Here is a 19,602-nt window from a genome sequence, read left to right as displayed (position 1 = left end):
GAAGCTTGCAGGTTGATTTTTGGCGGATCTGCTGTGCTTGTGCTCCCGTGGTCGTCTTCATTTCGTCAGGTGAAACGTCTCTCTCACTCGCAGCAGAGTCTGTGAGCAGCAACAACTTCCCCTCCGCGCGCACTGATACCAGAAACACTAGAGAGAAACTAGTCTAGGACTATTCTTAAACTTGGAGCTCATCATATTGAAGTACAAATCCAAACACCACAAATCCGTCCCTTATTTTTTCCCTTATTTTCTTAAAGAATAAACACGTATTTTCTACAAGAATAAACACGATAACATATTATTAATTAATAAAAATAATTTAAGCAATTAAAACCTTTTAAACTAACTTTAAATTCTCAAGGAGTTTATAAGTAAAAAATTGTAAAATGTCAGTGTATGTTAAATAGCCTAAATGAACTTGTGTTAACAATATAATTAGAACTAAGAATATAATTCGATTTTTTTAAATGAACAATTCCTGTATAAAATGGGACAGCTACCTTTATATCAAACATTTTTAAATCGTCCACAGCTGAGCATCGCGGGAGGCGGATCTGCACCAGAGTGCGCGAAGTGAATGTGATGAACGAAGTCATTTTCAGATGCAATGAAAAAAAAAAAAAAAAAAAAAAAAAAAAAAAAAAACCCTGGATAGCCAATATTAGGCCCAGGCTATGTTCTGAAGTATAACATTTTAATGGATTAATTGCTTATTTTCATTTGCTGCATGTTTTCTTTATTTTTTATTTTTTAAACGCACTAAAAAATAAATCAGAGTTTGTCATGTAAGTCATGTATGAGTTGCATTATATTACATTTAGAAATAATAACGGCTGGCCTAATAATGTTGTAATGTACCAACAGGATATTTTTAGTTCCCTTCACTTTACAACAAATCCTTTAAATTTAACAAATTTATCAGAACAAAACAAGAATTAAAAATATATAATTCTAATGGATAAATATAATTAACTAACAACAACTGGGACGGTTCGAGAGGTAAATTTGAATTGCCCATGAACATAAGACAGTATATTACAAGCACTGTCTCCCAGAGGTTTCCCCACATGTCCAGTGCTGACAGCAAGCGCATAAAGGACTGGGTCAACGAATTCCTACGCTCCCCAAGGAACTCTGTTGCCCACCGCCGTCTGTACTTTTGAAGACACTTTCACTTAAAATACACTTGTTTTAAATACATTTAATAATCTGTTAATATTATATGTTAGTAGTTGCATTTTATCTGGCGGTTTCTATAAAAAAATAAAAATGATAAAACCTTATTTCCCTCAAGACCTAGTCATGTTTTTGTGGTTGTTTTAATTTAAACGTGTCTGCTTTTATTTTAGCCAATTTATTTTCAATAAACTAAAACAAAAATAAGAATAATAAAAAAAAGGAAAACGAATACAGCTCGTTATCAGACTGTAAAAAAAATACGATGAAAAAGTCATGACAACACATTTTTAAGGTGGGCTACTTTAACTTATAGAAATATTTTAAGCAGTTTAATGCGTTTTAATATTAGTTTAAATCTGAATTTTTAATACTATTAAACTGGATTTAAAATCTCATGGAATTTTAAGTTTAAACGAGTGAAAATACCACAGTGAATGTTAAATATAGCCTAAATAACAGAAGACCTTGATTGCATGTTACCATGAAACTAACAATATAATTCGATTTTTTTTTAACAATTCATGTATAAAATGGGACAGCAACCTTTATATCAAACACTTTTATGTCGTCCACAACTGAGCAACGCGAGAGGAAGGTATTGCGCAAGAGCGCACAAGTGAATGTGAAGAGAATTTTTAGGGGGTAGTAGGATTTTTTTATTCTTAAATTTTCATATGCAATGAAAAACATGGGATAAACATGAAATAAATAAGTAAATAAAATAAATTGATATACAGTATATCCACTTAGCTTACCTGTTGGGTTTACCTCTCTCATTCTGGACACATCCAAATGTTTCCATATTTGTGATGCATTGGGATCAGCATTAATATACATTCAGAACTCTATTGGGGTTAGACAACACGTTTCAGGACCTACTCATTGTCAATATCATACTGTAGATTTAATACTGTCACATGGAATTGATGTTGATAGTGTTGAAATTATGCAGGCAAGTTATATCTCAAATCATTATTTAGTTTTGTGCAAACTTCATATAGCCAAAATTATAAATTCTACTTCTTGTTACAAGTATGGAAGAACCATCACTTCAACCACAAAAGACTGCTTTTTAAGTTATCTTCCTGATGTATCCGAATTCCTTAGCATATCCAAAACCTCAGAACAACTTGATGTAACAGAAACTGTGGACTCTCTCTTTTCTAGCATTTTAAATACAGTTGCTCCTTTACACTTAAGGAAGGTTAAGGAAACCAGTATGACACCATGGTATAATGAGCATACTCACACCCTAAAGAGAGCAGGCGGGTAACCTATCCTTCAGAAAAGCATTAAAAACTGCTAGATCCGATTACTTTTCTTCTCTTTTAGAAAAAACAAACATAACACCAGGTATTTATTCAATACAGTGGCTAAATAAACGAAAACTAAAGTCTCAACAAGTGTTGACATTTCCCAACATCACAGCAGTAATGACTTTATGAACTACTTTACTTCTAAAATCGATACTATTAGTGATAAAATTGTAACCATTCAGCCGTCAGCTACAGTATCGCATCAGACAGTGCACTATAGATCCCCTGAGGAACAGTTCCACTCATTCTCTACCATAGAATAGGAAGAATTGTATAAACTTATTAAATCATCTAAACCAACAACATGTATGTTAGACCCTATACCATCTAAGCTCCTAAAAGAGGTGCTTCCAGAAGTCATAGATCCTCTTCTGACTATTATTAATTCCTCATTGTCATTGGGATATGTCCCCAAAACCTTCAAACTGGCTGTTATTAAGCCTCTCATCAAAAAAAACCACAACTTGACCCCAAAGAACTAGTTAATTATAGACCAATCTTGAATCTCCCTTTTCTGTCCAAGATACTAGAAAAGGTGGTATCCTCACAATTATATTCCTTCTTAGAGAAAAATAGTATATGTGAGGATTTCCAGTCAGGATTTAGACCGTATCATAGTACTGAGACTGCTCTCCTTAGAGTTACAAATGACCTGCTCTTATCATCTGTTCGTGGCTGTATCTTTCTATTAGTTCTATCAGATCTTAGTGCTGCGTTTGACACAATTGACCACAACATTCTTTTGCATAGACTTTAACACTTTGTTGGCATTAATGGAAGTGCATTAGCATGGTTTAAATCATACTTATATGACCGCCATCAGTTCGTAGCAGTGAATGAAGAGGTATCATATCGATCACAAGTGCAGTATGGAGTACCTCAAGGCTCAGTACTAGGGCCGCTACTCTTCACGCTTTATATGTTACCCTTGGGAGATATCATCAGGAAACATAGTGTTATCTTTCACTGTTATGCTGATGAAACTCAGCTCTATATTTCTTTGCGGCCCGGTGAAACACACCAATTTGAAAAACTAATAAAATGCATAGTCGATATAAAAAACTGGATGACAAGTAATTTCTTACTGCTAAATTCCGAAAAAAACAGAGGTGTTAATTATAGGACCTAAAAACTCTTTCTTCGTCATCAGTTAGGAACCTAGGTGTGCTATTTGATCGCAATCTTTCCTTAGAAAGCCACGTTTCTCGCATTTGTATAACTGCATTTTTCCATCTCAAAAATATATCTAATTTACGGCCTATTCTCTCAATGTCAAATGCAGAAATGTTAATCCATGCATTTATGACCTCAAGGTTAGATTATTGTAATGCTTTATTGGGTGGTTGTTCTGCATGCTTAGTAAACAAACTACAGCTAGTCCAAAATGCAGCAGCAAGAGTTCTTACTAGAACCAGGAAGCATGACAATATTAGCCCAGTCCTGTCAACACTGCACTGGCTCCCTATCAAACATTGTATAAATTTTAATATATTGCTTATTACTCATTAAGCCCTAAATGGTTTAGCACCTCAGTACTTGAATGAGCTCCTTTTACATTATAATCCTCTATGTCCGCTACATTCTCAAAACTCGGGCAATTTGATAATACCTAGAATATCAAAATCAACTGCGGGCGGCAGATCCTTTTCCTATTTGGCGTCTAAACTCTGGAAAAACCTACCTAACATTGTTCGGGAGGCAGACACACTCTAGCAGTTTAAATCTAGATTAAAGACCCATCTTTTTAACCTGACTTACACATAGCATACTAATATGCTTTTAATATCCAAATCCGTTAAAGGATTTTTAGGCTGCATTAATTAGGTAAACCGAAACCGGGAACACTTTCCATAACACCCAATGTACTTGCCACATCATTAGAAGAATGGCATCTACGCTAATATTAGTCTGTTTCTCTCTTATTCCGAGGTCACTGTAGCCACCAGATCCAGTCTGTATCCAGATCAGAGGGTCACTGCAGTCACGGTGGATCGGCACTTAGAAAGGACCTCTACATCCCTGAAAAACAGCGGAGACCAGGACAACTAGAGCATTAATTTGGAAAACAAGTGTGTCAATAATGCAAAATGACAGTTAAAGGCAGTTTATCATTGAATTCAGTGATGTCATCATTCAGCTTAAATAGTGTGTGTGCAATCATTTGCAATCAAGTCAATGATATCGGTGTAAATGAAGTGACCCCAACTAAGCAAGCCAGAGGTGACAGCGGCAAGGAACAAAAACTCCATCGGTGACAGAAAAGAGAAAAAAACTTTGGGAGAAACCAGGCTCAGTCAGGGGGGCAGTTCTCCTGTGACCAGATGAAACCAGCAGTACAATTCCAGGTTGCAGCAAAGTCAGATTGTGCAGAAAAATCATCTGTTTCCTGTGGTCTTGTCTCTGTGTTCGTCTCAGACAACGTCTTTACAGGGGATCTGTATCTGGGGCTCTAGTTGTCTTGGTCTCCGCTGTCTTTCAGGGCTGTAGAGGTCCTTTCAAGGTGCTGATCCACCATCTGGTCTGGATACGTACTGGATCCGGGTGACTGCAGTGACCCTCTGACTTGGATACAGACTCGATCTGGTGGCTACGGTGACCTTGGAATAAGAGGGAAACAGACTAATATTAGCGTAGATACCATTATTTTAATGATGTAGCAAGTACATCAGGTGTTATGGGAAGTATAACACTTCCTGTTTGTTGTTGGCGCCTGTACTGCGTTTGAGCTCCATCACTATATTCTTTTTATTGACTATTTTTATCTTAAAAATCAATTTTATACACCATAATTTCCGTTTATATAACGTGTGAATATATCCTCTATTGTATTCTACAACAAAAACAATCAGAGCGCCTCATTATCAGTAGTTTTATTTTGATCTCCTGGGTCCGCTATTAGCTTATAGCCCATTAGCATCAGCAAGCGTGGTTGTTAAAACGCGTTTACATTGCTAATACTCTATTCACACACATTACCATTGCTGTACTAGCTGTTACTTGCTTTAATGGCGGATGAATGTCTACCTTTGATTGCAGGTGAGGGCAGATTCGAGCTGCATTCGATCCGCACTGGAATCATCCCGGGCTGACGCTCACAATCCGGGGTAAGTATACAGCGTGCTGTTAACAGTCCCACCACGTCTACTCCGTGTGTTTCTCTGCACAGGCCCAGTGCACCCAGGACGCGAACTTCTCAGATGTCCTTCACTCCAGCGCCGGGACACCACGGACCCTGGGTGCATCCACAGCGGAGGACGCGAGCCAGGCCCTGGGCGACGACTTCTCCACCTCCGGTCTTCGAGATCTCCACCTGGAACCGATTCGTTCCCGTCCGCGAGGCGGGACGCGACGCTGTGATCATCGGAGACTCCATCGTCCGACACGTCAGTGCTACGTTAGCCGAAGGTAAAGTGCACACTCATTGTTTCGCTGGTGCTCATGTTCGCGATGTTTCTGTGCAGATACCCGCGATCCTCAAGGCTGACGAGAGCCCCAGAGTGGTCGTGCTTCACGCTGGGGTTAACGACACCACGCTGCGGCAGACGGAGACGCTGAAGAGGGACTTCAGGAGCCTGATCGAGACGTTTCGCAGCATGACGCCCGTGGCGACAATCATCATCGTGTCAGGACCACTACCCACGTATCGATGAGGACACGAAAGGTTCAGTAGACTTTTTGCTTTAAATGAATGGTTGTTGTCATGGTGTAAAGAACAGAAAGTGTTATTTGTTAATAACTAGAATCTTTTCTGGGAGCGTCCTAGGCTGTTTCGCTCTGATGGCTTGCACCCCAGCAGAGTCGGAGCGGAGCTGCTCTCTGACAACATCTCCAGGACACTTTGCTCCATGTGACTAGTAAGACAATTCTCAAATAACTATTATGATGACTTTTGTTCCACCCGATTAAATGATAAAAGTACTTGCGCTGTACAATCTATTAAGTCTGTGTCTGTTCCCCGAATAGTGAGGTCAAAATATAAATTTAATGGAGGATCTAGAAAAAATCTTATCATGATTAAACCAGAAACATGTAAAGTAAATGAACAAAAACAATTTTTAAATTTTGGGCTCATAAATATTAGATCACTCACACCCAAAGCAGTTATTGTAAATGAAATGATCACAGATAATAGTTTTGATGTACTCTGCTTGACTGAAACCTGGCTAAAACCAAATGATTATTTTGGTCTAAATGAGTCCACTCCAGCAAACTACTGTTAAAAGCATGAGCCCCGTCAGACTGGTCGTGGAGGAGGTGTTGCAACAATATATAGTGATATTCTCAATGTTACCCAGAAAACAGGATACAGGTTTAACTCATTTGAAATACTTCTGCTTAATGTTACACTGTCAGACATGCAAAAGAAATCTAATGTATCTCTTGCTCTGGCTACTGTGTAAAGACCACCAGGGCCGTATACAGAATTCCTAAAAGAATTTGCAGATTTCCTCTCAGACCTTCTGGTTACAGTTGATAAGGCACTAATCATGGGAGATTTTAATATTCACGTTGATAATACAAATGATGCATTAGGACTTGAGTTTACTGACCTTACAAACTCTTTTGGAGTCAAGCAAAATGTCACCGGGCACACTCATCGTTTTAATCATACACTAGATTTAATTATATCGCATGGAATCGAACTTACTGATATAGATATCGTACCTCAAAGTGATGATGTTATAGACCATTTCCTTGTATCGTGCATGCTGCGTATCACTGATATTAACTATATGTTCAGCGTTACCGTCTGGGCAGAACTATTGTTCAAGCCACCAAAGACAGATTCGCAAATAACCTGCCTGATCTATCTCAACTGGTATTTGTACCCAAAAATACACATGAACTAGACGAAATGACTGACAACATGGGCACAATTTTCTCTAATACATTAGAAGCTGTTGCTCCCATCAAATTGAAAAAGGTTAGAGAAAAACATACTGTGTCATGATAATACTCACTCTCTCAAGAAAGTAAATCGTAGTCTTGAACGCAAATGGAGAAAAACTAACTTGGAAGTTTTTAGAATTGCATGAAAAAACAGGCTCTAAAAACTGCTAGGGCAGAGCATATACACAAACTCATAGAAAATAACCAAAACAATCCAAGGTTTTTATTTAGCACAGTGGCTAAATTAACAAATTACCAAATGCCACCTGATTCAAATATTCCACCAACGTTTAATAGTAATGACTTTATGAATTTCTTCACTGATAAAATAGATAACATTAGAAATAAAATAGCAAATGTAGATTCTACAGCGTCTAACACTTCAGTTTCATAATTTTAAATTTTAAACTTATTTCATAAGTTTAAATAACATTAAAGATGTGTGTGAACTTGCAAGCACGATGTCAGACACTATAATATGCTCTGGTCCCCTCCCTGCTTACCGTGGTGATGAGATGCATAGCAGATTGTCATCACTCAATGGCTGGATGTCTAAGTGGTGCCCACAGAATAACATAGGTTTCATAGACAATTGGACGAGCTTTTGGGGCAGACCTGACCTGTTTAAAAGAGATGGTCTTCATCCCTCCTGGGGTGGCGCCACTCTTCTCTCTAGAAATATGGCAAATAGTCGTAGTGTTTATACTAGACTAACTGGGGCCCAGGTCAGGAAGCAGACAGACTGGCTAAACCGACCATCTGCTAGCTGCCTCCCGTCACAGAGGTCAGTTAATTCTCAGCACATAGAGACTCTTTCACCTAGATATCACACTATAGAGACTGTGTCTGTTCCCCGAACTAGAAAATACAAAAAACGTCCAAACCAAGTTAAGATTAACAATTTAATTGAGGTTCAACAAATAAAAAACAGAAGCAATATGGATAAACAAATTATAAAGCTTGGCTTATTGAATATCAGATCCCTTTCTACGAAAACACTTTTTGTAAATAATATGATCACTGATCATAATATAGATGTACTCTGTTTGACAGAAACCTGGCTAAAACCTGATGATTACATTATTTTAAATGAGTCCACCCCCCAAGATTACTGTTATAAACATGAGCCACGTCTAAAAGGCAAAGGTGGAGGTGTTGCTTCAATTTATAACAACATTTTCAGGATTTCTCAGAGGGCAGGCTACAAGTATAACTCGTTTGAAGTAATGGTACTTCATATAACATTATCCAAAGAAACAAATGTTAATGATAAATCCCCTGTTATGTTTGTACTGGCTACTGTATACAGGCCACCAGGGCACCATACAGACTTTATTAAAGAGTTTGGTGATTTTACATCCGAGTTAGTTCTGGCTGCAGATAAAGTTTTAATAGTTGGTGATTTTAATATCAATGTTGATAATGAAAACGATGCATTTGGATCAGCATTTATAGACATTCTGAACTCTATTGGTGTTAGACAACACGTTTCAGGACCTACTCATTGTCGAAATCATACTCTAGATTTAATACTGTCACATGGAATTGATGTTGATGGTGTTGAAATTATTCAGCCAAGTGATGATATCTCAGATCATTATTTAGTTCTTTGCAAAATTCATATAGCCAAAATTGTAAATTCTACTTCTTGTTACAAGTATGGAAGAACCATCACTTCTAACACAAAAGACTGCTTTTTAAGTTATCTTCCTGATGTATCCAAATTCCTTAGCATATCCAAAACCAAAAACTTGATGATGTAACAGAAACTATGGACTCTCTCTTTTCTAGCACTTTAAATAAAGTTGCTCCTTTACGCTTAAGGAAGGTTAAGGAAAACAGTTTGACACCATGGTATAATGAGCATACTCGCACCCTAAAGAGAGCAGCCCGAAAAATGGAGCGCAGCTGGAGGAAAACAAAACTGGAGGTATTTCGTATTGCTTGGCGGGAAAGTAACATATCCTACAGAAAAGCATTAAAAACTGCTAGATCCGATTACTTTTCTTCTCTTTTAGAAGAAAACAAACATAACCCCAGGTATTTATTCAATACAGTGGCTAAATTAACGAAAAATAAAGCCTCAACAAGTGTTGACATTTCCCAACACCACAGCAGTAATGACTTTATGAACTACTTTACTTCTAAAATCGATACTATTAGAGATAAAATTGCAACCATTCAGCCGTCAGCTACAGTATCACATCAGACAGTGCACTATAGACCCCTTGAGGAACAGTTCCACTCATTCTCTACCATAGGAGAGGAAGAATTGTATAAACTTGTTAAATCATCTAAACCAACAACATGTATGTTAGACCCTATACCATCTAAGCTCCTAAAAGAGGTGCTTCCAGAAGTCATAGATCCTCTTCTGACTATTATTAATTCCTCATTGTCATTAGGATATGTCCCCAAAACCTTCAAACTGGCTGTTATTAAGCCTCTCATCAAAAAACCACAACTTGACCCCAAAGAACTAGTTAATTATAGACCAATCTCGAATCTCCCTTTTCTGTCCAAGATACTAGAAAAGGTGTAATCCAAACAATTATATTCCTTCTTAGAGAAAAATGGTATATGTGAGGATTTCCAGTCAGGATTTAGACCAAATCATAGTACTGAGACTGCTCTCCTAAGAGTTACAAATGATCTGCTCTTATCATCTGATCGTGGGTGTATCTCTCTATTAGTTTTATTGGATCTTAGTGCTGCGTTTGACACAATTGACCACAACATTCTTTTGCATAGACTTGAACACTTTGTTGGCATCAGTGGAAGTGCATTAGCATGGTTTAAATTGTACTTATATGACCGCCATCAGTTCGTAGCAGTGAATGAAGATGCATCCTATCGATCACAAGTGCAGTATGGAGTACCTCAAGGCTCAGTACTAGGGCCGCTACTCTTCACGCTTTATATGTTACCCTTGGGAGATATCATCAGGAAACATGGTGTTAGCTTTCACTGTTATGCTGATGATACTCAACTCTATATTTCTTCGCAGCCCGGTGAAACACACCAATTTGAAAAACTAATGGATTGCATAGTCGATATAAAAAACTGGATGACGAGTAATTTCTTACTGCTAAATTCTGAAAAAACAGAGGTGTTAATTATAGGACCTAAAAACTCTGCTTGTAATAATCTAGAACACTGTCTAAGACTTGATGGTTGCTCTGTCAATTCTTCGTCATCAGTTAGGAACCTAGGTGTGCTATTTGATCGCAATCTTTCCTTAGAAAGCCACGTTTCTAGCATTTGTAAAACTGCATTTTTCCATCTCAAAAATATATCTAAATTACAGCCTATGCTCTCAATGTCAAATGCAGAAATGTTAATCCATGCATTTATGACCTCAAGGTTAAATTATTGTAATGCTTTATTGGGTGGTTGTTCTGCACGCTTAGTAAACAAACTACAGCTAGTCCAAAATGCAGCAGCAAGAGTTCTTACTAGAACCAGGAAGTATGACCATATTAGCCCGGTCCTGTCAACATTGCACTGGCTCCCTATCAAGCATCGCATAGATTTTAAAATATTGCTTATTACTTATAAAGCCCTGAATGGTTTAGCACCTCAGTATTTGAATGAGCTCCTTTTACATTATAATCCTCTATGTCCGCTACGTTCTCAAAACTCAGGCAATTTGATAATACCTAGAATATCAAAATCAACTGCAGGCGGCAGATCCTTTTACTATTTGGCGCCCAAACTCTGGAATAACCTACCTAACATTGTTCGGGAGGCAGACACACTCTTGCAGTTTAAATCTAGATTAAAGACCCATCTCTTTAACCTGGCATACACATAACATACTAATATGCTTTTATTATCCAAATCTGTTAAAGGATTTTTAGGCTGCATTAATTAGGTAAACCGGAACCGGATACACTTCCCATAACACCCTATGTACTTGCTACATCATTAGAAGAATGGCATCTACGCTAATATTTGTCTGTTTCTCTCTTGTTCTGAGGTCACCGTGGCCACCAGATCCAGTCTGTGTCCAGATCAGAGGGTCACTGCAGTCACCCGGATCCAGTATGTATCCAGACCAGATGGTGGATCAGCACCTAGAAAGGAACTCTACATCCCTGAAAGACAGCGGAGACCAGGACAACTAGAGCCCCAGATACAGATCCCCTGTAAAGACCTTGTCTCAGAGGAGCACCAGGACAAGACCACAGGAAACAGATGATTCTTCTGCACAATCTGACTTTGCTGCAGCCTGGAATTGAACTACTGGTTTCGTCTGGTCAGAGGAGAACTGGCCCCCCAACTGAGCCTGGTTTCTCCCAAGGTTTTTTTCTCCATTCTGTCACCGATGGAGTTTCGGTTCCTTGCCGCTGTCGCCTCTGGCTTGCTTAGTTGGGGACACTTCATCTACAGCGATATCGTTGACTTGATTGCAAATAAATGCACAGACACTATTTAACTGAACAGAGATGACATAACTGAATCCAATGATGAACTGCCTTTAACTATCATTTTTGCATTATTGAAACTGTTTTCCTAATGAATGTTGTTCAGTTGCTTTGACGCAATGTATTTTGTTTAAAGCGCTATATAAATAAAGGTGACATTGACATTTCATCCATCGCACCCAAAGATAAACTGCAGTGCTTTACAAATATAGGACAGGAAGAGCTAAATAAACTTATCACTGTATCTAAACCAAAAACATGTTTATTAGATCCTGTACCCACTAAATTACTGAAAGAGTTTTTACCTGTAGCCGAAGAACCGCTTCTCAATATCATTAACTCGTCGTTATCTTTAGGTCACGTCCCAAAACCATTCAAATTGGCGGTTATTAAGCCTCTTATTAAGAAACCAAAACTAGATCCTATTGAACTGGCAAATTATAGGCCTATTTCAAATCTTCCATTTATGTCTAAAATTTTAGAAAAAGTTGTCTGCTCAATTTAGCACCTTCCTGCACAAAAATGATCCGTATGAAGAATTTCAGTCAGGTTTAAGGCCCCACCATAGCACAGAAACTGCACTTGTTAAAATTACAAATGACCTGCTTCTTGCATCAGATCAAGGCTGCATCTCATTTCTAGTCTTACTTGATCTCAGTGCTGCGTTCGACACCATAGATCATGACATACTCATAGATCGATTACAAAACTATACAGGTATTCAAGGGCAGGCTCTAAGATGGTTTAGATCCTACCTGTCCGATCGCTACCATTTTGTTTACTTAAATGGGGAGTCATCTTATTTATCATCAGTAAAATATGGAGTGCCCCAAGGATCCGTCCTAGGTCCCCTTCTATTTTCAATATACATGTTGCCCCTTGGTAATATTATTAGAAAATACGGAATTAGATTCCACTGTTATGCTGATGATACTCAGCTATATATCTCAACGAGACCAGATGAAACTTTCTAAATTATCTAAGCTAACAGAGTGTGTTAAAAATGTAAAAGATTGGATGACAAATAATTTTGAGAGAGATATTAATTATTGGACCAAAAAACACTACACAGAATCTTGTAGATTACAATCTGCAACTAGACGGATGTACTGTTACTTCCTCTACAGTCAAAAATCTGGGTGTTATATTAGACAGCAACGTGTCTTTTGAAAATCATATTTCCCATGTTACAAAAACTGCATTCTTCCATCTTAGAAACATTGCCAAGCTACGAAACATGTTATCTGTTTCTTATGCAGAAAAGCTAGTTCATGCATTTATGACCTTTAGACTGGACTATTGTAATGCACTTCTTGGTGGTTGTCCTGCTTCTTAAATAAACAATATACAGGTAGTCCAAAATGCAGCAGCAAGAGTCCTTACCAGGTCAAGAAAATATGATCATATTAACCCAATTTTACAGTCTCTGCACTGGCTACCTATTAAGTTCTTTATCAGTTACAAATTATCATTACTTACCTATAAGGCCCTAAATGGTTTAGCTCCTGCGTACCTAACTAGCCTTCTACCACGTTACAATCCATCATGCTCCCTTAGGTCACAAAACGCTGGACTTTTGGTAGTTCCTAGGATAGCAAAGTCCATTAAAGGAGATAGAACTTTTTCACATTTGGCTCCCAAACTCTGGAATAGCCTTCCTGATAATGTTCGGGGTTCAGACACACTGTCTCTCTTTAAATCTAGATTAAAAACTCTTGATGTTCTAAAAAACATCTCTTTCGCCAAGCATTCTAATAATGTATCTTAAATTGTGAGTGTAGTTGCATCTGATCAAATGTTGCATTTTTATTCTTTAGCCTGGGTTAAACAAATTAATTTTACTTTGTTGGATCTGCAGCTATGCTAATGATGTCTCTATTTGTTTCTATGTAACTAGGATTTACACAAGGTCCAGTCTGGATCCAGAACACCTGAGAAGAGATGATGCTGACCCTCAGAGGACCTCAGATGATGCTAACCCTGAATCAACAAACATAACTAACAAATATTGCTACAAGTGTGACTGCATCATATAATAATTATTAATTATTAATAATATTAATAATGTTCATCGTCTGACTATGTCTTGTATTAGTTTTTCCACAAATCCTGTCATACGTGCACAAACTGACAGTCACCACTTATAAGCTATTACTAAATATTGTAGAAACATAATTGTCTGTAAAGTTGCTTTGTAACGATTGTATAGTAAAAAGTGCTATACAAATAAACTTGAATTTAATTGAATTGAAGTGTTCCCGGTTCCGGTTTACCTAATTAATGCAGCCTAAAAATCCTTTAACCTGCACCAGAACGTCGTCGTCCTCAAAGCCTCCCCACACGCACATGTCAGTGATTATGAATAGATTAAATGAAACAGGACAAATTTTATCTTGACAAACTATGTATCATTATAAAGATCTAAGCCTCAAGCATCGACGACAGATCGCTGTTTTTCAATCGAAAGCTTATAAAGACTGTATTTGCTATATTTGTGTAAGCAGTTCACATAAAAAAAATAAGCAATGAAATCGCTGTACATACCAGATCCGTCGTAAAAACGAGTCATAAACACATCCACAGCTGTAAATCCCGGTTTAGTTAGGAAGTTAAGGGTCCACTGAACGACATCTCATGGAGCACGTTTAGTCCAACGAAGCAATAATGTTGTAATATGGATCATAATTCCTTTGTTTACGTTTCATTTCTTCAGTGACAGAATTGTTTGCGTCCGTTATGGAATAACTCACGGTCAGAAACTGCGTCTTGGTAGTAAAAACACGGCATGGTTTTGCAGTGTCACAAACAGAATGAGGCGATCCACCGGAAAAAAGAATGAATGAAAAATAGGCGGAAGATAGTTTATTTGAATTTGGCGCTCTCTCCTGAGAGCTGGTGACGCGCTCTGACGCACCTGTCAGCTGATGGAGGCGGAACTTACAGCGATCGCATTTTTCCTGTTTTTCTCCTTTATTTTTAAACAGTTTTTATATATGTGAGAGTGTGTTTTATGTTGAATGTGAATGTATCTGCATGATTACCATCTGTTTGAGTGCAAATCAGCCCAAATCAGCTCGCTATTACTGTGTGATCACGGCTATCAAAGTGAACGCGTCTATATGAATAGCGAGAGTGGATTATTTACTTCGGCACATTTGTGTTATTATCATCTGTATAAGTGGCCATCAGCACATCAGCACTTATTTGCATCGTAATTCATTGTAAAATATGCATCTCTAGCAATCTCAGGATGTTCTATAATTGGCAAACAAAGTTAAATCTTTTTATTTTATTTTTCTTATTATTATTATTTTTCTTACTCAAATTATTCTTATTGTATTTTTCTAGTGCTCAAATAAATCATTTATATGATGTCTAAGTTTCTGTCTAGTGTTTTATAATTGAAAAAAAAAACTATGCAGTGGTATGTTTACTGACTAAATAGTTTGTAGAAGCCTTCAATACTATTGGGAAATATATTTTCTTATATTTGGGGGATGGGGGGTGTAGAAATAGTCTCATAAAAATATTTGCAGGAGTCTCATTTTTCATTATATTTTATTCAGATTTGAAATAGAAACTCATGAGACATGTGGCTTCAACCCATTACTTTTCTAGATTGCTCCAGGACTCATTTCATGTATTTTTATATCAAATAAAAAAATATTTAAGAGTGGTAAAAAAAATTCAAGGCACTTCAGTGTCTATAACTTTTAATATTTTTGAGCATTATCAAATCTGGTTGATAAAAAGTGAAGCCCAAAGGGTCTTCTTTCTAAAGACACCACAATTATGTTTGTAACACACTGAAGTAGGAAACTATTACAATTATAAGTTAGTTAGAGCACTTTCAGCTGTGAGTCCCATAATGGGGGTTCAGGTTAACAGGTTAACAGATTTGGATATTAGAAGCATAATTAGTGTGTTATGTGTCAACCAGGTTAAAGAGATGGGTCTTTAATCTAGACTTAAACTGCAAGAGTTTGTCTGCCTCCCAAACATTGTTAGGTAGGTTATTCCAGAGTTTAAGCACCAAATAGGAGAAGGATCTGTCACCCACAGTTGATTTTGATACTCTAGCTATTTACAAATTGCCTGAGTTTTGAGAACGCAGCGGACGTGGAGGATTATAATGTAACAAGAGCTCATTCAAATACTGAGGTGCTAAACCATTCAGGGCTTTGTAAGTAATAAGCAAGATTTTAAAATCTATACAATGTTTGATACAAAGTTACACTGCATTATTTAAAAAATCAGTTTTCCCTCATAGCGTCTTAGCAGCCGCAGTATGAGTTAAGTATCAATAGTGAAGTGAAAGTTACATACAGCAAGTATGGTGACCCATGCTCAGAATGCTCTGCATTTAACCCATCCAAAGTGCACACACACAGCAGTGAACACACACACACACGGAGCAGTGGGCAGCCATTTTATGCTGCGGCGCCCGGGGAGCAGTTGGGGGTTCGGTGCTTTGCTCAAGGGCACCACAGTCGTGGTATTGCCGGCCCGAGACTTAAACCCACAACCCTAGGTTTGGGAGTCATACTCTCTAAACACTAGGCCATGACTTCCCTTGGGAAGTGCACTTTTGATGTTCCAAATGTTATGAAGACTCAAACAGGTTTTCATATTTACAAAGCACAATCAAATTGTTCAGTGGAAATATTTCCTTTATACTTTTGTCAGTTAAACAAAGGTAGAGAATGGAGAAAGGTTCAAAATCCAATTCCAATATTTTTTTTGGAGTTTTTACACTAAAACATCACTGTGAGGGAAAGTATATTTTACAATAACCTATGGCAGTTTCAGTTTAGATATGATTCCAGTCAAAGATGTCAGTGACAAAAACAGTTCATTTATGAGTTTATTAAAGGGTTCTTAGGGTTTCACATGAGGCATAAAGACAACTGTGTCATGCTGACACCACTGAAACAACTCTTTCACTTACCTCAATGTTCTCTTCATAAATAGAGCTGTCCAAAAGTGTGACTTTAAAGGGAACAGTCTTGGAACGTTTTGAGCCTTTTTGAGGGGATCTTGGGCTCTTGTTGGATGTTGTTCTGTCTGATGCGTCATTTACATCTTCAGTGTCATCATAAGGCTTAAAATCCTATAATCAGTATATATTATACGTTTATATTACATTATATCAGTTTATATTACAATTGTATAATTGTATAATATAATAATATTGCATAAAAAAAAATGCAAAAAAAAAAAAAATTAGTTGGACATATAAAACAATTCCCTACCTCTTTCGCCGTTTTACCATCTGAGCCTGACTCTGGAATGGTAACTTCAGTACCCTCATGTTGGGTTGTCACCTCAGTCCCAGGCCCTGTCTCAGTCCTCATAGTCACCTTTCCTGAAAAGAAAAAAGGTTATTTATTACATTGTTCACTACATATCTGTTACAGGGCAAATGAGATGTGAGATGTGTGGATCTGCAAAGCTTTTATTTAAAGGTGTGGTCATAAAACAAGCAAGGATCTGACAATGGCATCAGGTATATTGAGGGTAAGACAAAAGAGTAATTCAAAATGGGCTGAAGTCAGTCTACAGCGAATATTATCCAGAGACCTTGAGAAGAGGGAAATCCAATAACACGAGCAATAGTCCAGGCGAGGTGCAAACACGGTCCGAAACAGAAAGGCAGAGGGATAATCAAAGATAAACAGGCAAGAATCAGGTAACACAGGAAATAAAACAGGCAAGACAAAACTATGACTAGGAACTAGGGATGGGTCGATCGACACCTCGTTTTGAGTTTTTGACACACTAGTGGTTCGAAAGTGTTCTGGAGCATTGCTTGAAATGAGGCTGTCACATGACCTGTGAAAACGAAGCTTTGTTACCCCACTGACACATCACGCCAGGCTCAATTACAAAGTGCGTCATCTACACTGTCCCATACCCATGATAGATTTAGTAAAATTTTATAATCATATCAGTCAGCATGCCAATATGTATGTAGTGTTTTTTATGTGGTGTAAAATAGTTGTTAATCATAGTACTGTATACATATACAATAGTACGCATTGGCAAGAAAAATATAGCAAAATATTTTAAATGCAATAACTGCTTTTGTATTTGTTTTTTAACAATGTGCATGTTTGTAATTGTTTTGTAAGAAAGACACAAAAATGGTGCAATAAAATTATGTAGGTCTTATTTATTGGCGTATTAAACATTCTATTTATCTGAAAAGACGCAAGTTTGATGCAAATAAAAATTAAGAAAATATTGCTGTTGTATTGTGCAAAATACTATAAATTTGGGAAACTCTATCGCTGCACACACACATGCCACCCTGCTATGACACATATGCTTAGTAAATGGACAATTGCAATAACCTGACAATAACATCCCAATGAACAAAACATCTAAAATGATACAGTTGGTGTAAGAATTTTTATTGATCACCAGATGATGGGGTAGAGCACTGTGTCAATAGCTTCAAAGCATCAACACAGTTTGTTTTAAAAGTCTCACTGTTTCAAAAGCCTAATTCAGCACATCCCCACTAGGAACTAAGGACTAGAAACTAGGACAGAAAACTGGATCCATAATGTTCTACCACTAGGATATTCACAAACAATACTCAGCCATAAGGGGGAGGAAGTCCATGTGTGTGATTGGCAGCAGCTGTGTGTCTAATCAGAGCAATGGATGCTGGTATATGTAGTCTGGGATGACATGTAACAATTTGTGTAGTCAAGTCACCTTTATTTAAATAGCAAACACGGGTAGGGAAGGCACCGCTTACTCTTGTTTTGTTGTGGTCTGCTTGTCTGTCATGTTACACTTGGGAAGGAGTGAGGAGACACAGAAGAATTCTTCAAATATGGAATGTATTAATCAACGGGCAAATACAGGAACTAAGAAGACATTTAACAGCAGACAAAGAAAACTCTGGAAAACAGTGGTTAAATGGACAGAAACTAATGAGACACACCTGGGAAAATTATAAACTAATTAATCAAACACAACTGTAGATGAATGCACATGACGAGGACATGAAAAAACAAATAAGGAGAACTTTACATGTGACAGTGGAGGACTATAGTGCAATAAGAGCTCCTTCAAATACTGAGGTGCTAAACCATTCAGGGCTTTATAAGTAATAAGCAAGCTTTTAAAATCTATACAATGTTTGATAGGGAGCCAGTGCAGTATTGACAGAACCGGGCTAATACGGTCTTATTTTCTGGTTCTAGTAAGAACTGTAGCTGCTGCATTTTGGACCAGCTGGAGTTTGTTTATTAAGCATGCAAAACAACCTCCAAATAAAGCATTACAATAATCTAACATTGAGATCATGAATGCATAAACTAATGTTTCTCCATTTGACATTGAGAGCATAGATCTTCATTTAGATATATTTCTGAGATGGAAAAATGCAGTTTTACAAATGCTAGAAATGTGGCTTTCAAATGAAAGATTACTATCAAATAGCACACCTAGGTTCCTAACAGATGATGAAGAATTGACAGAGCAGCCATGAAGTCTTAGACAGCGTTCTAGTTTATTAGATGAAGAGATTTTAGGTCCTATAATTAACACCGCTGTTTTTTTTTTCAGAATTAAGCAGCAAGAAATTATTTCTCATTCTGGTTTTACATCATAAAGTTTTCAAATTGGTATGTTTCTCCGGGCCTCAAATAAATATACAGCTGAGTATCATCAGCATAACAGTGAAAGCTAACACAGTGCTTCCTGATGATATCTCCCGAGGGTAACATGTAAAGCATGAAAATAAATGGCCGTAGTACTGAGCCTTGAGGTACTCC

The 19,602-nt window shown here is 37.4% G+C and overlaps 1 protein-coding gene across 6 annotated transcripts in view; it reads right to left on the bottom strand.

Annotated features, from left to right (window-relative positions):
- Positions 1-19,602, bottom strand: part of LOC132126686 (band 4.1-like protein 1) — a 342,878-nt gene that overhangs the window by 228,485 nt on the left and 94,791 nt on the right. For all 6 annotated transcript variants that reach the window (XM_059538113.1, XM_059538114.1, XM_059538119.1 and 3 more), the window contains exons 2-3: positions 17,065-17,177; positions 16,761-16,922 (exon numbers count right to left, since the gene is read on the bottom strand). In XM_059538113.1, the coding sequence (XP_059394096.1) occupies positions 16,761-16,922; positions 17,065-17,166 (264 nt within the window). In that variant the 5' untranslated portion in view covers positions 17,167-17,177. The remainder of the gene's footprint in view (positions 1-16,760; positions 16,923-17,064; positions 17,178-19,602) is intronic.

This window comes from Carassius carassius, chromosome 44, assembly GCF_963082965.1.
Source record: "Carassius carassius chromosome 44, fCarCar2.1, whole genome shotgun sequence".
NCBI classification, from domain to species: Eukaryota; Metazoa; Chordata; class Actinopteri; order Cypriniformes; family Cyprinidae; genus Carassius; species Carassius carassius.
This window is presented reverse-complemented; position numbering and strand designations above follow the sequence as displayed.